Source organism: Paralichthys olivaceus, chromosome 6 (genome assembly GCF_024713975.1).
Source record: "Paralichthys olivaceus isolate ysfri-2021 chromosome 6, ASM2471397v2, whole genome shotgun sequence".
NCBI classification, from domain to species: domain Eukaryota; kingdom Metazoa; phylum Chordata; class Actinopteri; order Pleuronectiformes; family Paralichthyidae; genus Paralichthys; species Paralichthys olivaceus.
The window spans coordinates 18,685,333-18,707,104 of NC_091098.1; the positions used below are offsets into that span (position 1 = coordinate 18,685,333).

At 39.9% G+C, this 21,772-nt stretch overlaps 1 protein-coding gene across 5 annotated transcripts; it reads left to right on the forward strand.

Moving 5' to 3' along the window:
- On the forward strand, window positions 1-17,006 carry uckl1b (uridine-cytidine kinase 1-like 1b). 5 transcript variants are annotated; one of them, XM_069525962.1, is made up of 15 exons: window positions 1-146; window positions 6,922-7,115; window positions 7,651-7,757; window positions 9,013-9,183; window positions 9,901-9,972; window positions 10,345-10,534; window positions 10,710-10,771; window positions 11,696-11,712; window positions 13,530-13,628; window positions 13,743-13,836; window positions 14,284-14,346; window positions 14,489-14,611; window positions 14,959-15,066; window positions 15,148-15,304; window positions 15,447-17,006. In XM_069525962.1, exons 1-15 carry the CDS (start codon window positions 22-24, stop codon window positions 15,524-15,526), a joined length of 1,662 nt encoding a protein of 553 aa, XP_069382063.1. In that variant the 5' UTR covers window positions 1-21; the 3' UTR covers window positions 15,527-17,006. The 5 variants fall into 5 exon arrangements, with proteins under 5 accessions (XP_069382063.1, XP_019951882.2, XP_019951880.1 ...); XM_020096323.2 differs by lacking the exon at window positions 11,696-11,712 and adding an exon at window positions 12,861-12,880; XM_020096321.2 differs by lacking the exons at window positions 1-146; window positions 11,696-11,712 and adding exons at window positions 3,206-3,773; window positions 12,861-12,880.
- The last annotated feature ends 4,766 nt before the right edge of the window (window positions 17,007-21,772 follow it).

Here is a 21,772-nt window from a genome sequence, read left to right on the forward strand (position 1 = left end):
CACGAAACGCCTACAAGCCCCATGATGCCTCGGGGCTTTACTGTACTCCACCTGATTTGTCAACAGAGTGGTAAGTCTACCATGAACAAGGAAGGAAGGTTGTCAAAGATGGAGAACGAGGAGAAAACAGCCTCTCTATCGAGCAGGTAAATGAATAGAAACTACGGGTTTTTATTCGGTAACGTGTGGAATTATATCGGGCGACTTTTTAAAGGAAATAACCGGTAGTTATTTAAGCATCTTTAGGAAACTCTCACCCAATGTGCCATAATGAGTACACTCCCTTGTCAGTTTATATATATATCTAAGTAGCATGCTGCATGAAGAACAGTTTAATCATTAGTTTATTACGATTATCACATTAACTCAGAGTTCCAGTCATGTCCGTGTTTCACCATCTCATCCATTCGGTCATGACACTTCATCATATTTTACACGAGGTGCCCTCACAAGAAAACAAAACTTCACCGAGCTAACGTCACGTGGCTAATGCTAACGCTAACCGCGACGAAGCTGGAGAGAAAGAAATGAAAATGGCCGAATACAAATGAAAGAGCAGAGGAGGAGACGGAAAAGAGACAGCATGGCACAGTTAGAGAGAGAGAGAGAGAGCTGCCTCCTCACAGACACACGTCATCTTCCCCCAGAGAGCAGCACCATGCGACGGGTCCATGTTTGTTGAGGTGACTGACGCCGCAGCTGGATCCACGTCCATGAAACAAACTGTCATTTTCGTGTTGTTGTCAGATTTCTGTGGCCGCAGGTTCAGTAAAGAGAGCCCCACAGCGTGCTACCCTGCTGAGCCTCAAGGGGGCGTCACTGCACCAGTCAGACTTTACTGCTGCTTGATGGATTGAAGGAGATAAAACCCACATGGTCACAGTGAACCTTGTTTACACTAAAATATCTGCTTCGCTGCAGTAAAAAGAGCCAAGTCAATGTAGTACTCAGTGGTAACCATTGAGTAAATGCACAAGCTTTTTCGTTTGCTGTGTTTTGATGATGAAAATTGGCCAAAATGTGTGACTCAACTTCCAAAACGCACGTTTTTTAGATGAACCTAATGCAGTGTAAGATAAATCAACACAGACTGTGGTTGTGAGATTCAGCTGCAGGTTTAGGATATACCCGCAGCTGAATGTGTATCCCATAGATTCTATTTAAAAATATAAATTGTGACAATGCCTCGTAAAAGGTCTGAAAATCTGTGTTATATATTTGGTTGATTAGTGTACTTACATTATGGTAAATGTATTTATATAGGGCTTTTCTAGTCTTGCTGACACTTTACAGTGCAGTTTATTGCCATTCACACACACATCCATACAGTGCATCTACAGGCAGCACTTTTTCTATGAGGGGCCTTTCGGGGTTCAGGATCTTGCCCGAGGACACATCGACATGCAGATGGGGATCGAACTTTCTGGGTAGAGGACGACCGCACTAACCCCTCAGCCAGCCATTATCCCCATTATCAGCCCATTATCCAAATGTTAAACCCAGAGAAATCCAAATTTTATACATGTTCACAGAACATTTTATTTTGGTCATCTTTTAAATGCGTCATATCTGCTTTACCTGTGATGTTACCAGTCTCTGCTGTAACTTCAGGGGCAAACGCTGTGCGGCAAAGGAAAAAATACTCATCTTGCCAGTTGGCTGTTTTTTTCCCCTTCCACTTGTAATGAATCACAATTATTCATTCCTTTTTGCTGCTTACCGTGAATATAACTTCAATACATTACCTCAACTGTGAACCTCATTTGCACCTGAGTCCCGTCTGGTAGATTTTTACTGGCAAGACATTAAACCTCAAATTAAACCTGATGGCTGCTCTGTTAGAGTGTGAATAATTTGCTATGGAAACACGTGTAGAAGGGCTGTATGAATGTGTTTGTGAGTGGATGAATACACTTGTAGTGTAAAGCACTTCGAGTGGTTGTTAAGGCTACAAAAAACACTACGTAAATGCAGTACATTTACCATATACTGTACAACTGTAATGTATTTGACAAGTTTTTCATTATTTTGCCCAAGTTATATACATACATACATACTTGCATAAGATTTTATGAAATAGATATGAAGTATTTGGAATTTGGGTCATGTTGAAATATTTTGTACCCTCATGGTCTCTGTGAAACGTGACTCCCATTTATAGATTTTAAATGAGTCATTAGAATTTAGAAACGAGTGGTTTTGTCCCTCATTATCTTCAGTGTGAATAAATAGTCAAACATCTCTCTCTTATAAAATTAGATGTAGTTGTAGTGAAGTTGTAATTCAGCTGGGGCCTTAAACTATGCTCTGTGCCTCTGTAGCCCTGGAGAGGTAGCTGAATGTTTGGCATAGCAACCGGTTCAGCCTGCTAGTTTGGATGAGGCTTTCTTGGCACTGCAGCTGTCTCCTGAAAGCAGTTTAAAGAAACAGCCAGAGTTCCTGAACTGCACTGAAGATTAGAGGAAAAACATTTAAATCCCCTGTGTTTGTTCTCTGTGTTTTAACAAGGAAGCAGCAGAAATGATGTCTTGTCAAGTCCACAGTCAGAATGTTTGATAACGCTTTAAATGTTGGTTTAAACCAAATCTTCTCTAAGTGGCATGGTTCTTAAACTGTAACCTGCACAGTGCTTGGTTTTGTTTTCGCTAAAAGAATTAGTGAGACTCTTCTGATCTCTGAATATATAACAATTTGTTTGTCTGTGCAAGTTGTTGCCTGGGTGGAGCAGGAGTGTGTGCGTGCGTGCTTGTTGGTTGTATGTGCATTTTGCCCCGAGCTGTCCTGCAGACTTCAGCTGACGGAGCGGTGGAGGTAGTGTTTGGTTTCATCATGCTGTTTATTCCCTGTGAGTCAAGTTAGAGAGGGGACAGTTCAGAGCTTGGGTGTGTTTGCGTTATTGCGTGTTTGCTGCCGTCTCCAGACTAGTGTAAGGCACATGGCGACAAGGCAAGTCCCTGCAGGGGAAAAACAAAACACTTATCACCTTCCCCTCTATTAATCTAATCCCTTTCCAATTCTCCCTCTCCTCATCTCCCCAACATGGCCTGAAACATCTTGTGTTGTTAATCCGGTCAATAATGTCAATAACAGAGGAAAACAATAGTCATCTGTTTGTTTCTACCCACTTTTTCACCCCAATTTATTGGTGTCTCCGTCACTCTCTTCTGGTTCCTCCTTCTTGTTTAGCCACATATTGCAACACTGGCTGTCAAAGACAGATGACCCAAGTGTTTGTGTGAGTGTGAGAGAGAGAGAGTGCATGTACCAGTCGTGGGGAGGTCTGGCTCTACCCTGGTGCTATTAATACCACCTAATGAACATAATCTAGAGGGTAGGTTATCCTCTTACATTTGTTGGCTGGACGACTGAGGGGAGGAGTGGAGAGCGAGAGAAAGAGGAGGGAAAAGCTCTGCTGTAGTTGCTGTCTGAATACGCTCTCTCTACCAAGCTGCAGTGCCTCTCTCTCTCTCTGTTGCAGGACCGACTGGTGGAAACTGAAAGCTAAACAGATGTTAAAAGTTTCGTTTCTAGTCCAATCTGATTCCCCTCTGTATTGCCCCTCCCTCCATCTCTCTCCCTCTGGATGTGTGCAGAGTGGTTAAGTGCTTTATTGTGGATGAGTGTGAATATATGCTGAGGTAATAAGATAAGATAAAGACAGAACTTGAAGAGAGCACAAGAGTGGGAATTATATTGTCTCCAGGCATGAACTCTCTACCGCCTTATTCAGGAGCCAGAATATCTGGCTGTTGGACTCTAAGATCTGATGGCAGGTAAGTGTATTTTATTTATTTATATAATTTTATTATAGCATTATTAAGTGTAATGTAGAAACTACTGTTTTGCATAGTGAAGGTTTAGCTGTGTGGGTGTGTGTCTTCCAAATGAGGATGAACAGGATGGACATTTCCAGTCTATATCCCTCCGCAGTATATCTGTAAAGTTTTTGTCAACATGCTATATTTGTTTGCATCTGTCAGTTCGTAACTTGGTGTGAGTGCAGTAATGCGTTTGTGCTGACGCCCAAATTTTCAGTGGAATGATCATATCTGGTTATTATTTCCACATAATTCCGGTTCACAAATTAATTATAAGATTGAAATTATAATGTAAAAACCTGGGAAAGAGTCGTTTACGTGTTGTTTGAGGAGTTCTGTCAGATGCAGAAAAAGTCGAATACAGAAAACTTAGATGAATGTCAATTAAAGAATTGATATTATATAAAAATGTCTAATGTTTACCCTTACACAAACTGAATTGCAAAGTTGTTGCCATGTTTGCTGTAGATTTATGGTTAAATGAAAGGTTTTGTGTGAGACATTAAGCTTTTGAGTCGCCCTCCATAAAACCAGTCTTAAACCAGGTTTGATAAGGAGAAAAATTAAGCTGCACATAGTATAAGATAATCATTTACTTCTGTTCTCTATGACCACTGTGTAAATGCTCTACCGTTTTGTTTCGCGGTGCCACTCGAACTGCACTGAGACCTCAAGTCCTTATTTTTTTTCACAAAGGTGCATTCAGAGATCAGTGTAATGTTTAAGAGCATTGAGCGCTATTACTTTAACCACTGAACAAGGGCGTGATTCAGCACAGTCAACTCGGCTTATCGTTTATGGCAAGCTGGTTCTGTATAAACTGATAACCCAGCCTGAGTGTGCTATGCTTCATGTGCAGTGCTGTCTAAGTCTCAGTACTCTCCCCGGCTCAATCCAGGCTCAGGTGCCCCTGGTGCGATAAGAAAAACCTTTGCTCTCTCTTGTTTGCTTCACCTCCAACCTTTTGATCCTCCACCTGGGGAGGTGTATGGCCTATAAAAGGATGTGGGAGCCAAGAGTTGACTGGATAACAGAAATAGACAGAGGAACATCTTTTACTGCTCTCGTACATTGTTATGGCTTCTGGGTTTTTACAGTCCCCATCGGGTGAAGTGTGGATATCTCCGATGCTGCAGTAAGTGAAGTGTTGCTAGTAACCGTTGCCTGGTTGGACTTATCACGCAAACAAAATTGTCTTTGTTATTCAATTAAAACAAGATTACTTTGGGTAATACCTCTTGGTGATTTCCCTTGTGAAACTTGATATTTGCAACATCAGTGAAGTAGATGATGCATCACAGATGCCTCAGGCTGTCAGAGTAGACCAAGAGATGAAGCGAGTTACAGATGGTTCATTCAACAATGTGTTTGAACAGTTCTTTGTGCTGTCGTTCTCTGCTCTGAATCATAATTAGCCACAACCATTAACTGAATGTTAATGTACATTCCTCTTCTTCACACTTCTTCTCCATAACTCTTGTTTGTGTGGAGCAAATAGTAGCTTTATTGCCAAATTTGAAAAGCCGTTGCAAAAGTTTGGCACAAGTTTTGGTGTTGAAAGACACTTGGAGTAAATATACGAGCAGAAATGAAAATAAGCTGAAAATTTGAGTAATTGTGTCTGAATAACATAATTTTGAATTTAATTCCAATAAACTTTAAACACACATCCGGGTCATTGAGGCAGAGCAATCAAGTGCAGTTTCACAGAACTCCTCTCATAAACATGTGAATCAAATCTTTGGTCGTGCTGCAACATGTGAAAACTTATAGCACACGTAACACACATAATTTGAAGTGATGTAAAGACATGCACAAACATGTCAAAATTCAGACATGTATTTTAAGTAAAAAAACATTCATTACCTAACCTCATATTAAAACTTCATTTTTCACCACTGTCTTTCCTGAAGCAGGCCCACAGATTGGCATAAAGACGATATGTTTGCAAATATTTTTAATTAAAGTATTATTTTCAAAAATACCTCTGCTGGGTGGGAGCATACAAGCGCTAGCTTGACAGGACTCCCTGTGAGGTGAATGCTGAGGTTTCTTCAGATTATCATTCGCATGTAGAGAGACAGGCAGAAACAGGCCGCAGCTTTCTTCAAAATAAACATCCCAATTAATAAAGTGAAGGTATTTCACCGGCTCCTCTCTGGCACAAAACACACTCCTGTTTCCAAAACAGTTGCAAAGCAGAGCCACAAAATGTCAACAATGACGCTGAATGAGCACGAAGTCAAGTTTATTTTTCTGTCCAATCATTCTTATTCAAAAATAAGTGATTCAAGTAAAGTATTACATACAACTCTTTCCGTGGAAATCTGGTTACTAGTATTCTTGTTATGTCGTGTGGACATGATTGACCAGTGTGTTTGATTTGAATAGTCTGTTTATGCAAATTCACTGTGTGTCTGGCTCCACTGAAGAACCTCATATCTGTTCTAGATTGACTTGCTATTTGTTCATGAGGACTTTTTAAAACCTTGTTGAATGTGATAAAACATTGTCTATTTGACTTTGACTATTGTCTTAATCATAGCCAAAACCGAAAGCATATACTTGCACACATGTTTGAGTTGCACAACTGATCAAATGACTGTTTTTCCACATATTTTCCAACATATAATGTACTTTGGTTCCTGTATAAAGCTCACCTGGTGGAGGTGTAAAACACAGTAAACATTAACCTGTGACAGGGTAACACAACACTTGCTTGGTCTTGTAACTGGGTCATTTCTCTTCACAATTCCACAATTATAAACTGATGTTTGTGTCTGTTTGGCAAATAGGTGTGACTCACTGAAATGACAGTATAACAAGAGGCTTGAACAGGAAGGAGCTCTTCCTTTTATTAAGATGATGATAGCACTTTTGGTGATATATCTGTGGCTTATTGTCCCCATCCTTATCTGTCAATGCCTTTTTGCCTATTTAACACCATAGTTCAAATGTAACTTATGGCATTGTACTAGTCTAATACTTTTACCAAAAGCAAGTTATTATCTACCACTTAATAGCTGCTCTTAGAAATTGCTTGTTTTTCGTTTTCTCCAGACTTTAATGTTGTCCTCTCTGTTGTATGTTGGTTGTTTTATAGTGGAGGTGGTGATGGATCGCTGGACCGCCTCCTCCCCTCAGTGAGCACAGGCCTGACCCCTCGGAAAAGAACCACTAGCCAGTGCAAGTCTGAGCCTCCTCTCCTACGCACCTCCAAACGAACCATCTATACCGCTGGACGCCCGCCCTGGTACAACGAACATGGAACACAGTCCAAAGAGGCCTTCGTCATCGGTAACACACATAAAAGAGACGCACAGTACTGATGTTTTCATTTTCTTCTATGTTTTTGTTTACGTTATTCTATTCATTTGCTGTGTCATACAGCAGAATACAAATCAGCTCACAATGCATCGCCAGTTCATCTTCTTAAGAGAGAGCTCTCAACACTGAAGGAAAAAAGCAGTAGATTAAGTATCAAGTCTAAACCTAAAACAAATGAATATGAATCTATGAGATGCAGGAGTATTATCTGTTGGAAACAAAATAAACACACAAGCAGATTTGTTTGAAGTGTGCCTTTTGCGGGAATAAGCGATGATCTTATTTTCTGCCAATGTAATATTGAAAAGGTCACTCAGTGTCATTATTGACACTCAAACTTAATTAGAGGTGGCACTGCTTTGCTGTTGTTTTGCATTTAAGGCTGTGTCTGGTGCAAAAGAGTTTCTGAAAATACCTTTCACAGAATGTCTTGTCAAGCCTTTGTTTGTATGTTCCCAACATGCAAAGTAAACTTTACATAATGTCCTTCATGTCCGTGTCACAGGTCTGTGCGGCGGCAGCGCTTCAGGAAAGACAACAGTATCCAGGAAGATCATCGAGGCTCTAGATGTGCCTTGGCTTGTGCTACTTTCAATGGACTCTTTTTACAAGGTGTGCATGTTTGTACAGTATGTTCTATATGCAGTGATGGGATATGTGTATTTGCATACAGCCACACACCTGTCAGTGAACGTTGTAATGAGAAGTTGGGAGTCTGGATGCCTATTTCTTTTAAGTTGTCAACATTTTTACAGATAACCTTTTATTTTTACAGCACCCCTGTCTTGTATGGCTGCTAAGAACCCAGTAGCCTGAGGGAAGAGTTAAGTGCAGAGGACATAGTAAAAGAGAGAAAATATGAGGAGTGAGTGTAAAGAAAGGAGACAAAGGTTAAAATACTACAGGGCGGATGAGTTGAAAGAGAAGCACAGTGGTGAGTGAAGGGGGGGGGCATTATTCATGCCTGTCCATACCTCCTCCCACACCATAGTTATGTAATCCTGTCACAGTCTGACAGCAGCGGTTCAGATTGTTAGGAGTAACCGGGATGAACCAGTGACCAGTGGTGCTGAAGCCTTTAACAAGTTGCAGTTTGCACATTGCATTACCAGAGGCCAGCATCCTAAATATTAAATCATTTCTCCCATGATCCTGCTCAACCACCAGTGCTGCTGCAAATATTGATTATTAGTTCTATTACTAGTCCAATTAAAGCATTTTAGGTGGAACCTGCTTTGCGCCAAGTTCTCCTGATCTCTTTCTCTGCCCTTCCTTTCTCTGTCTTTTCACTTTCTTTCTCAAGTTTTTTTTGCACTTGTGCTTGTACATTATGAAATGTTGTGTTACAACATCCTTCGGTTCTGCTTTGGCACCATTTAAACTTTGACTTGACTTGCCTCAAGCCTGCTCACAGGCCCCTGAGAGCCGGTAACACTGGTTTCTCATATTAAGTGTGTAATCCTTTAACTTGAGAGGGGAGTGCTGCTGTTCTGAAACGGTCACATACCACGTCTGGGGTTTAAATGCTCGACCACCCTAAGGCGCGCACACACACACACACCACCTGGTACAGACGTCACAGTGGCGCATGATGTTCTCCTAAATTTAGGTCTCCTAACTTCAACTGCTCTTGAGCACTGGTCTGTGTGTCGTCTTTACAGAAGCATATGTAAATTATCTAAAAAAACTCATTTTGAACCTGTGTGTTTTGTATCACTAGTTCTGTTCTGTCAGTCTTTTTATTTTGATATGCTAATGTTAAGATGTGTGCCAGAAAGTGAGAATAACTACTCAGAATATCATGTTGCATCATTTTTGGCAATACTGCTGTAATCAGTCATTCCAATACTGTTGCTGTCGTCCTCAGGTCTTGTCCCCAGACAATCAGATTCTGGCTGCCAATAACGACTATAACTTTGACCACCCTGATGCCTTTGACTTTGGTTTGCTGACACACACCCTGCGCAAACTCAAACAAGGCAAGAGTGTGAAAATCCCGGTGTATGACTTTACAACCCATGGGAGACAGAAGGAGTGGGTAAGGATGAATGCACACATATAAACATGTGGTAACGCACTGTGTAAGTTAATGAGTAGTATGTCAGAGTTACTGCAAATGCAGTAATCTCAGTTTCTCGATTACCTAAAAGGCTTTTAATCTCCATCCCTAGAGGTTTAGAGTCACACTGCAAATCTGCAACTGCAGATGGTCACAGACAAACCATTTGTGTGATTTCTCTCTGCTTGCTTTTATATTTAAATGTCCATTAAGTGCACTTAGACATTCTTACATAAGTGGCAACTGACACTTTTGGTTGATCTCACCAATGTGTGTACTTTTTAGAGGCCAACTTATTTAATAGCTGATTAAAATCGTCCCAAAAAGAGCCGTTCATAGATATTTCAGTAGCGGGATTTATGTTTGCTAATATGTGAATACAGAATAAACAGATTCATGTTTACATTTAAAATATTTCCTTAATTCAAGTTCTATAAATTGTTGTTTTGTTTATCATAAAGTTTATGGTGAAACTGTAGAATATTAAGCCTCAGTTAAATTTCTTTAACAGGGTTTGATAACGACATCTAAGAAATCATATATACAAAATTATGTATAAATTGGCTGGTATTTAAGTGTTGGACATTTTATTACACCCTTATATCAGTATCGGCACTGGCCCCAAAAATTATCATTACCATTACTGTCTAAATGTTCACATTTCACTATAATGCTACATGCACTTGTCCACCACAGAAAACTGTGTACGGAGCCAGTGTTATCATCTTCGAGGGAATCATGGCCTTTGCGGATAAAGAGCTCTTACAGGTAGGACAAGGTTATTGTCCTCTCATATGTTCACCACATTGGAAGTTGTTGGTGTCAAGTTTATTGTTTTCTGTGCATGAGGTCAAACATGTTTGAAATCTTTTCAGTTTTATAATCATTTACTGTGGATTCAAAAACATGCTGATTTAATATAATCACACTGGGGAAGGGATTAGGATGGAATAAGATTGGAACTGATGTATCCTCTCTCTGACGTTAGAGATGTCAAAATCTGTGTATATGTTGGCTGATATAGCACAAGCTAAAAATATTACCAAGATGTTATATTTAACCTTCCATTTCCCTCGTCCTCTTTGTGTGAATGTGTGTTTTGGAGCTTTATCCTGACTCTGCTTCACGTTCTCCTGTTAGTTACTGGACATGAAGATTTTTGTGGACACGGATTCTGACATTTGCTTGGTGCGCCGGTTGAGGAGGGACATTACAGAGAGGGGACGAGGCATCGAGGGCGTCATCAAACAATACAACAAGTTTGTGAAGCCAGCGTTTGAGCAGTACATTGAGCCCACCATGCGCCTGGCTGATATCGTGGTGCCACGTGGTGCGTACACACGCACATGTTTATATACATGCAGGTTCCATTTCACATGACGACTTCGATTTCACTATACAGTGCTGTAGTACAGTTACTATATTTAAGGTGTTGAGTTAGATATATAGTTATAGATACTCATAGTAGTTTTTCTCCCCTCGTGTGTGGTCTGTCGTCCTGTCAGGTGGCGGCAACATGGTGGCCATTGATTTGATCGTGCAGCATGTACACAGTCAGCTGGAGGAGGTAAGTGGGTCACGCTGACATGCTCACATAAACACACTGTTTACAATAACATATTAGAGTATTATGACTCTTCAGTCTTACTTCCTGGTTTTATGCTTTTATATCTTACCATTAGAGTTAATGAATATATGCTATATAACTTACCACAGGGAGGATCTGTACTTTGTGTTTGTGTGGCCCTTCATTTTTTTTAAGTGATTGCAAACCACATTACTCCCTCTAGTGGATACAAAATGCAATGCACAGACTTTGGGGGGGATAAATGTCCATGGTTGTTTGCATTATACATTATACTTTCACTTTTAGGACAAAGATTTTAAAGGTTCCTAATATTTCGCACATCTGATGTATATTTTAATATTTCTTACATAATTTTTTAGGTCATAAATATTATTTTCTGACATGTGGTTTATCTGCATGCTCAATCATGATGCTTCTTTTTCAAATACAAAAGAAGAAAGGGGAGTTAAGATGTCCTATAAGTGCAATTGTTCGATAGCATACTGTACATTCATGCATATAACCCATTAATGATGCATTTAGACTATTTGAGATCAATTATGTACTTGATACAATGAGTTACTGGAATATAAGACCAATTTAGAATTTTGACACAATTTCACACAACTTGATAATTTACTTAAAAAGGAAACAGGTTAAACATTTAGGAGAAGGTACCTTTTCCTTGTATCCATATCCAACTCATTGATTCATGGCTTCTACTGGATTTGATGTGCAACATTTACTAATTTTCACCAAAGATGCATTTTGCCCATGGGGAGCACTTTGTGCCACAGAGCACTTTATTTGGTTTCCTCCTCACTCTCAACACATACACACAGTAACACACATGCTGCTGATGGACTATTCTCCCACTCTCTCCCCCCCACTTCCCCCCACCCTAAATCCCTCCATGGCTCACAGCGCGAGCTCAGCGTCAGGTAGAGTGGTCTTTATCCTGTCTATCATACTCTTCCTCACCATCTGCCCAGTTCCCCAACCACTCCAGCTTCTTACTGGGAGGGAGAGAAAAAAAGAGGCCAGCAAAACCAACCTCTGCCATCCACTGATCCGCTGGCTGCTGTGACACATCACCAGGCGGCACTATCGGGCCGTATCTGTAAACAAACATGGCTCCTAAAGCAGCAGTCCTGACACTGCCAAAAACATTGTAAAGATTTAGTCCACACCAGCATGGATTCACTTCTCAACACTTAAAAGGTGTAGCTTTGATCAGAAGTTTGGAAGTGTTGTGGTGCAGCCAGCACTTAGCCTAAAGATGTTGGTTTTCCCTCTTTCTATCTGTGAGAAAAATTACAACTCACACTCTTCCTGGCTTCTGTGTCTAAAAATACACCGATGAGTCAAGTCACTGACCCCTCCTTCTAGCAACAGCAAGAATAAGCGAGAGAGTGAATAACAGAAAGCGAGAGAGAGGAAGCTCTTGCTACACTTATTGTTAACTATCACATACCTCAGCCACAGAGAAAGTTTCCAATACCCTACTACAAAGCGCTGAGTTTTTTCCATTGAATGTCGGCCACAGTATCTGAGACCGAGAGAGAGGAAATGAGCTTGATGTCTGTCTTTAGACACAGGATGTGCTGGGGCCTGTGAGCTGAAATACCAACCTCTTCTGTTCCACATGGTGAAAAAGTGACAGCAGCACAGTTTCTTGTGCACCTCCCACGCACACACACAGTGCATGCACGTGTACAGATATCAAAATCTGATCCAAAAGTTGGTTGTGGTCTCTTTAACCCAAGTATCTGTAAAGATATTTTAAATCATGACCTGTTATTCTATTTATTCTCAGATAATGACAAACACAGTGAGGGATAACCAGGTCAGAGATTATATTTCTTAAAAATGTCAGTTCAGCTCTGTGGTAATCATCTTCCAGAGATGTTTGACATTGTTCAGTGTCTGCTGACCCACTTTTCACTGTGTGAGATAGTCCGTCATCCCTTCATTCACCTGATGTTGTGTCTTTTCTCATGTTTCCACCTCTTATCTGTTGTTTTTCGTCTCTCTGTGTCTTCTTTGTTGTGATTGTTGTTGTGTTTCGTCGCAAAAACTCTCCCCATAGAGGAAACTTCGCTGGGATATGTGAGCAGATTTGCTATGATTTTTTTTTTTTTCTTTGCATCTGGCTAATGTTTATTGCAGTGACATCGTGGAGACTGTAGTGTCAACATGACTGCATCGCAGAGTATTTCTAACAGTGTGTTCCTCTAGAGCTCAGGGTGGCCCTAGGCTAACCTGGTATTCAACTACATGTGGAATACTCAGGTGTTATTACAAGTAGTAGAGACATGTCATGGAAAATAACATTCATGCATTTTCATGAGAATAATACAGGGAAATTTATATTATGTTCATTTTTTAATTGTTTATTTTAAATTCTAAATGTTGTTTTCCATTATCATGGTCTCTGGGTGCTTGGTAATTTCCTTTGTCTGCCTTTTCCACTCACAGTTGGTACACAGTACCTTTGCTCAAACTGCTTCTAAGAAATGTTTTGTGCATGTATCTACTCATGTGTGTTTTTGTGTGAGTGTGTGTGTGTGTGTGTGTGTTCTAACTGTATGTACAGTATGTGTGGGCTCACTTATTTGTGAACTGGCACATGCTGTCCACATCATATGCATGTAGAGAAGTGTTAATTGCACTCTTATTCATGTCTGTCCATCTTCCTTCCCCCTGCTCCTCTCACCCTGCTTCACCCCCGCGTTACCATTTGTTGCCATGGTTACAGGGCAGCCCTGGCATCTGCACACCAGGCACAACCCCTCCCCCAGACCCTCAGCGTCCTGGAGAGCACACCCCAGGTCAGGGGTATGCACACTATCATCAGGTAAAAGCTCAGGGTGTTTATTACAAGAACGACTTCATCTGTCTTAATTGAGAAATGTGCGTTCTAAAAGCAGATGCCTCTTGTGTCTTTCTTTTTCCTAATCACCACATGCAGAAATAAAGAAACCAGCCGCGATGAGTTCATCTTCTACTCCAAGAGGCTGATGCGACTGTTGATCGAGCGAGCGCTCTCCTTCCTCCCCTCACAGGTGTGAAACACTGAAATACACTCTTAACTAATTCAGGACACAGCATTGAGCTTCCGTAGTCCTTTGTATTAAGGACGAGAACTCTGAACCTTTTTGTACCTGGGCCTGGATGGAGACTAGAACAGAAAGTGTGAGTCAAGTGATGGGTAGAGAGATACAGCACAGTGTGTGACATTGAAAGAGATGATTGAAAGATAGAAGATGAATTTAAATAGAGTGAGTTCTTGTTTTTGCTAAAAGAGAGAATCAGATAGACAGTCAGCGGTGAGCGGCATTAACAAGGAAACTTTACCGCAATGGAAAGTTTCCATACCCAACCCATTTAAGACACGTGACTGCGTGTCTGTACACATGTGACAGTTTGTAATTCACTTGTCACAGACTATTTTCCTGGCTTCTGCCGTGATGAGCAATGTGCCCACACTGTTGTGATTTTTAATATCTCAGGTCCACCTAGTCCAGACCCCCCAAGGAGAGGATTATGAAGGCAGGACTTTTCATGGGAAGAGGGTGAGTGAACTCCATTTATTTCAAGCCATTTTCTCAACTCAAATTTTGTTTTAAGATCATTCAGAGGGGGGTTGTCTCTACATAAACCGATGCAATTAACCTCAGTTTAATTGTTTTTTTCCTTTTCTTTGTTTTTCTTTAGATCACAGGCGTGTCCATCCTGCGAGCCGGAGAGACCATGGAGCCGGCACTGAGGGCTGTCTGCAAAGACGTCCGCATCGGCAAGATCCTCATTCAGACCAACCAGGACACAGGAGAACCAGAGGTACAGTTTGAAATATGACTTAAAGATTAAAATGTAAAAACACTGTAGCACCTTTTCTTGTTGATCTGTGGAGAACATTTTTCTTCTGTTACCGTACATATTAAATATGTCAACTTGAAAAACAAACATAAGCACATTCTTTAATAATATCTCATATTGAGTTTCTTGTAGTTTGACGTTGTCCCGTTGTTTATCTCTTGTTCATCTGCGTGTTCTTTCCAGGAAGTTGTCATGTTATGGAAGGGGGTTCTGCATATTGCCACCCACAGATTAGCTACAGGATACAGGTACTGGTCATGTATTTCACAATCTGGTCTTAACCCACATCCTTTCTCTAAACACATCAGCTTCACTACCTGCGTCTACCCAAAGACATCAGTGAGGACCATGTGATTCTGATGGACTGCACCGTGTCCACTGGAGCCGCTGCCCTGATGGCTGTACGCGTCCTGCTGGTGGGTGCGACTGATGGTTCACAAATCCACGGCAGTGAATTGCATTACACAGTTTTTCACAGCCATGTTTTGTTTTTTCAGGATCACGATGTTCAGGAGGAGAAAATCCTGCTGGTGTCTTTGCTAATGGCGGAAATGGGAGTCCATTCAGTGGCCTACGCGTTTCCACAGGTCAAAATCATCACAACAGCCGTCGACAAGAAGGTCAACGACCTCTTCCACATCATCCCTGGCATAGGTGAGTTATGCTGAGTAAATAACAGGGTGCAAGAAGTGCCTCCGAATATTCACAATTTATTTCATGTGGTGTGTTTGACAATTATATGACTTCTCAGATTTTTACAGATTTACTCAATAAATCTCATTTGTTGTATTTTAAGGAAACTTTGGGGATCGATACTTTGGAACGGATGCGCCTCCTGACTGGAGCGATGAAGAGATGGACGAGCCCAGTTACTAATGGTGTTATTGAGTGTGCACTGACTGTGTGGAGAGGACAGTACGAGGATATGCTCTTTGTTTCGGTCAGGTCATGACATATTGTACAGTTTGTCTTCTAAGAGCCACACAAGAGCCCTGAGATACAGTGAACAGGACAAACCTTGCTGCTGTCACCTTGTTAAGACTTGAGATTATATTATTTAATCTTATGTAAATACTGTTCCGGAAGGTGGTGTTATGAAGTTAAAATATTTTTATATGTTGAGTAAGTTATAAAGTCCAAATGTTTTATTTCGTTTTTTGAATTTTAACAATCTCTGTCAGGAAATTTGCAGACCCGTTGTTTTAAGCAGATATATCTTGCCTAAAGCTGTGTGCTGTGGACGACACAACTGAATGTAAATTTGCTCCCGCTGTACAAGAGGGAAAAAAAAAAAAGCTTTCAAGCTCATTTTATCACACAGCTTCCGTACAACTTTCACAAAAGTCAAATCAGAACATGAACTCATGTTGCTCAACTTCCAGTGCCACGAGCACTTTCTGAAGGACCATTCAATCGGAAAATGTGTAAGTGTGTCTGTCTTTTTTTTTTTAGTTCAGCGTTTCCCCTCTCTGTGGATGCTGACCTCACCAGTTAAAAAGGGTGTTGAAAACCGTTTTTCATTATACAGCTAAAAGTATGCACTTGTGATGTGTATTTATGCAGTATGGCCTTCATTTACATATTTTTGCTATGGATAGACCTGACCAGGGAAAATGGAAGTCATACCTTTTTTTACTGCTATGAAAATGGGTCATCTGCATTTTTTTTTAAACACACAGAGATTAAGTGTTTATTTCTGTCCCACGCATCCTGATTTATGCCTCTTTTTTCCTGCTTTAGAGGGAATTGTGTTATTTTGGTTAAAAACAGAAAGGGCTGTTAGGGAGTGAACTCAGAACATGTCAGAAAGGGTTCAGCTAGTGCCTGATCATTTCACGTGGAATCAGTAATGAAACAAATGAGATGTGTTTGTTAAAATGTGCCTGTTTAACGTGGCCTTGCCCTTAAAAGGATCAGTTCAACAGTTCTCCACAATGTCACATGTTGTTCTGAACGAATGAAGTGAGACATTGCATGAAAAGTGCATTGTAGCGACTGAGTTACATTAATAGTGACGCTCTCTTCTACAAGTTCACAACTCATTATCTATGCACCACATTTCTTTTTATTCACATGCATAACTGCAAGAGGAGAAACATAAACCTGACTTGTGTTAAAAATGTATCTCCGTGCATCCTGTCACATTAGCTACTAGTTGCTACTGTGTGGTCATCATTATCTCAGCATTTAGTCAACTGCTGAGGTCAACAGTTAGCGATTCGCTCGGTACTGAAAATGCAGTGATTGTGTTTGCAGCCTCAGTGTTTGACCGCCTGCTGTTTCCTGCTGTTATTGGTCTTTAATTCTTCAGATGCATGTTTGTTGTTATTTTAATAAAAGTGCAATGCAGCTTTTAGATTTCTTCCAGTGCATCTTTTCATTTAGGTCATATGCACATTTTATGATCAAACAGCTCTCCCAACAATTCATTTTAAATTATTCTTCAGCCAGCGTTAGTACAAAAGTCATGTAAATGATTCACTATGTTAATTAGGTACACCTGTAATGCAGTTTTATACAGCAGTCCGGCCCAATCAATCCTGATTGTTGATTGGTTGGTGTGTCCGTTTTCGAGCAGGATTATGAAAAAACTGTTGCACAGATAACCACGGAACTTGGTGGTGGGATGTGTAATAGGTCAGGGAAGAAGCCAGAAAATACTGTTGGGTATCTAGATCAGGGGGTGGATCAAGGATTTATTTTTCACTCTCTTGAACACTGTAAGATGTGTGATGGTTGTGTTTTAATGATTTCTCAGATAATTATGTGTTGATGAAATTAAGAACTTCAGACAAATTACTGGAATTTGTATGACCCAAATAAAAATCTGGATTTTGCAGGTTTAAATGTGGTGGGACACAGACTTTTTTCAGCCAATAATTTAACAGGATGTAGTTTTTGATGAACCACGTTGCCTTATGCTGACAGGTGTTCCTATTATTCTGTCAACCTAATTCAAGTCAATGACAGTAGGCTCAACAACAGACTCACCTTTTTGTATAATGCAGTTCACAAATCACACGGCCAAAAATGTATCACACATCCAACTGAACATTGAGTGTTCCTAATAAACTGACAGCTGGGTGTACATGAGTTGCATATTTTAACCTTTATCACACACTTGAAGACACAATGACACATTAGCAGCATGTTCAAAATGAACAGGAAGGATATTGTGGTTGTCCTCTTCTCATGGAAAGTAACCTTGACTTTTTCCATCACTTATTTCCATAATTATCACTCTGACAGCTGTCAAGACGTCAGGCGGCTAAAGTGTGATTGACAGGCGTTTGATGAGACTGATGGACAATAATAAACCAGCGGCTGATCAGGCAGAAACTGACCCACTGGAGGCATCTTCTCTCCTGAGAGAGGAGGCGTGAGAGGGACAGTGAAAAGACGTGCGAGCGCTAAGAATATCAGGAAGCCCAGCAGCAGCAGACATTTTACTTTTGTATCGTTCTAGTTTATGTCGTTTTTTAAAAGTGCAGCTTTCAAAAGATTGTGTTTTTCTGCAAAAGTTAAATTGACCGAGATTTTAATAAAATATAATGACTCAATTTAGTTTAATTTGAATTTGTTTAAATTTGTAAAAAAATGAGAAGTTGGCTTTGTATTTATTTTCATCACAGCAATTGTATTTCTCCCTCCACACACACACAATCACACCCACACACATTCTCGTACTTCTGTCTTAGTGAGGACATTCATTGACATAATGCAATCCCTAGCCCCTTATCACAATCTTAACCATCCTAACTAAAAGCCTAACCCTTACCCTTAATCTAACCTAAATATAATTCTAACCCTAGACCCAAGTTAACTCTCAAACAGTTGCACATTAAAAAGTGAGGAACGGTCAAAATGTCCTCAGTCTGTAAGGCCTATGCTTAGAATGGTCCTCACAAAGATATAAGTACAAGTACAACACACACACACACACACACATGCAAAGTATATTTCAATGCATGGTGACACCTGCTCAAACACAGTTTTTATCATTATTTTATTCTGAAAGGTAAAACGTGTGAAACTGTAGTCGTCTCTTGAATGGAGATGTCAGTGGAAAGTTTACAACCATCACTGACAAACAGGAAGGTGGTGTGTGTGTGTGTGTGTGTGTGTGTGTGTGTGTGTGTGTGTGTGTGTGTGTATAGCATCTTCACTGGTAGCACAGAGCATGATGAGGTCACAGCTCTGTAACGACAGCAGCAGTGAGGCAGCTATAGCTCAGCGACCTGTCTTTCTTTTTCATCCTCACTTCACCAGCTTTACTCTCCTCTCCTCTCCTCTCCTCTCCTCTCCTCTCCTCTCCTCTCCTCTTCTCCTCTCCTCCTTGTCTCAACTCAACTTTTCCTCCTGTCTGCCTGAGGAGTCAGAGGATCTGCCATGGGGGTAAGGAGCACGCAGAGGGGACTTCAGAAACTTATGGTGAAGATTGTTGAGGAGATATGAGAGAGTGTTTTCTCACTGTTATTTGTCTGGTGGTCGTTGACAGTGACAGTTTGTTTTGGATTGTAAATGTGAGGAGATGGTGCAGTACACTGGCTTAATGCAGATACATGAGGATGAATTATTCAGAGTATTTCTGAAACACGTGCAGAGGGCTGTTGAACAAGGTAAAGTATGACAGTCTTTACTTTTCCTCCTCGATCGTGTGTGCGTGTGTATCATCAGAGCCTCTAAGAGCCTGGTCTGTCCTCATAAAGTCTGGCCGGGGTGATTTAGAGTTTTTTACTATGTGATGCAGTTTGTGCTTCTTCGGCTGAGTAATTGTTCTCTGAGTGGTTGCACTTCAGGTTAGTCAACAGCACACCGAATAAATAAACTTGCACAATCACAGTTTCTGTTTAAATTGCTGTTGCTGAAACTGTTTGTCATTGAAATGAGATATGATATTTTACTGTGAACACAGTGTCTGCAGCCTCCTATTAACATTAAACATTAAAATCTATTGAGATAACATCATCGGAATGATTAGTAATCACCGTCGTTGTTGAAATAAACTGCAGTTATTTCAACAAATACATTTCCTCCATTTTAACCTCACAGGATTTTTGACTGTGGTTCCAAAATCCTCTAACGTCTGTGATCGTTCTGTTCAATCTGAGTTATTCTAAAGATGCTGCATAACGTGATATTTATTTCATAACTAGACAACACAACCATTTCTGATAGTTCCATTGGCTCACAAGAATTAAAAACCGAAGCTTGTTAACAGTTTAATATAAATGTTTTGAAATAAAATATTTTTAAAGTTTTAAAAACCAATATAATCTTTGAATGATGGGGATTTACAATGTTAACGGGACCAACTGTAAAATCTTATATCATCTTCTTTCTATTCGATCTCAAATTATTCACATTATTATTTATGTTTTGCAGAAAATGATGACACTCTACCAGCATGTCACCCTAAACGTGCACATTTGCAGATATTTAAACCATATTTTTACCAGAATTATCATGAGCCAAATATATTTTGCATCTATTTTATTCATTTTTTTAAAATTCATTAATCATTTTAACAGTTGCAGACAGGGCACAGCGAGGCTCAAGCAGCAGCCTGTGGAGGACACCCAGTCGTACTTTAACTTTTGAGTAGTTCATTCTCGGACTGTCCGACCTGAGAATGGTGAATTCAGGCTCAATCTCAGGTTCGTCAGCCCATGAAACACTAACTCACCTCAGCACCAATAAAACAAATCCCAAAAGCTGCCTGGACAGAGGTGGAATCTCAGATTATCAGCTGATCACAAGGTATTTAATCAAATGTGTAAATGATGAATATTTTTATCTCGTGGCTGAAACAGGCCTGACTTTATTAAGTTCCTGGTTCCTCTCTAATATATTGAATCAAGTTGCATAGAGAGATTCAGAGATACAGAGAAACTGTGTTTTCTGCCGCTTCACCAGTAGAGGGAGTAATGTGCACACTAACCAGAAAGCTGCCTTTCAAATCAAATCTACTCATTTTGATTTTAATCTCTTAAAATCAGTTTAATGTGTTAATGTCTTCTCCTGTTTGAATATTATAGTAAATATATTGTGAATAGAATCAAATGTTTCCTCCTCGATGTGCCACAGAAACATGCCGGTAAAATATGATATCAAATTTTAAAACACGGAGACAAAATATTATTGTTGTCGGAGATGGACTGAGCCTGCAGTAAGATTGTTGTTTGGTCGCATGTAATTTTGGTTCATCGGTTCTGTTATTCTTTATTTAACAACTTACATTTATGTGAATGACTGTGAATTGTTTAAGAAAATTCAAATACAGTATAAAAAGATGCAAGATAAGAAAAAATATTCAAATATTAAGTATAAGAATGCTCAATTGTTATTATTATTGTTTCATTAGGTATAGTCTGTGGAAGGTTTTAGATCAATTAAAAACTGTTACTTTGAATGTGCACCTTTCATTAATATTGGTTTTGTTTCACCGAATGCAATTTACTCTTCACTTGTTTCCAGATTTGTATTCGTGCAACAGGAATCATTTTTGCTGTGTGCATCGTTTCTGGTAGATATGTTTAACTAAGACCCCAATTTCCTAAAAAAAAAAAAGTGAAACAAGACTTTTGAATTCCAATGCATTATTTTTGCCAGTTTGTAATAAATTTAGCATTTACTGAATTATCTTAAATCTTGAAACAGATCTCAGCAAATAGGGACACATGACAATATAAAATATTTCCAAACAAGATCAAATTAAATTAAAAATGTGTTCGTTTAGGTCAATATCCTTCAGTTTGTGTTTTTAAGATGGTCCAACAAAACAAACTGCTCACAGATAAATCGGAGCATTTTGCTGCATCTTTAATCTTTTACACGTCGCACTTCAGTTTCCTTTTATTCTCTAGGAAGGAAACTTGTTTCCTCGAAGCGTCTCAGGCTGGAAGATTCATCATTTGTTACATCGCACCTTCTTTTGTCTCCAATTCTCTGAACTGTTCAATAAATCATTATTTCAGTTTTTTGTACAAGGAAACCAGAACTGAGCTTCAGTGACACTCAATTCTACGAAGGCGATTTTTTTGTGTATTGTTTTTTGTATTGTCAGAAAGGGCATTTGTGGTGAATTGTGTCTCAGTTTGTGTTGTGGTTTGCACAGAAGCA

Coding starts and splice junctions, on each gene's coding strand:
- uckl1b (XM_020096323.2), top strand. CDS start 22: ATGATGCCTCGGGGCTTTACTGTACTCCACCTGATTTGTCAACAGAGT. Junction 147..6,921: donor ACAGCCTCTCTATCGAGCAG/GTAAATGAATAG, acceptor GTTGTTTTATAG/TGGAGGTGGTGATGGATCGC. Junction 15,067..15,147: donor TGGCTGTACGCGTCCTGCTG/GTGGGTGCGACT, acceptor TTGTTTTTTCAG/GATCACGATGTTCAGGAGGA.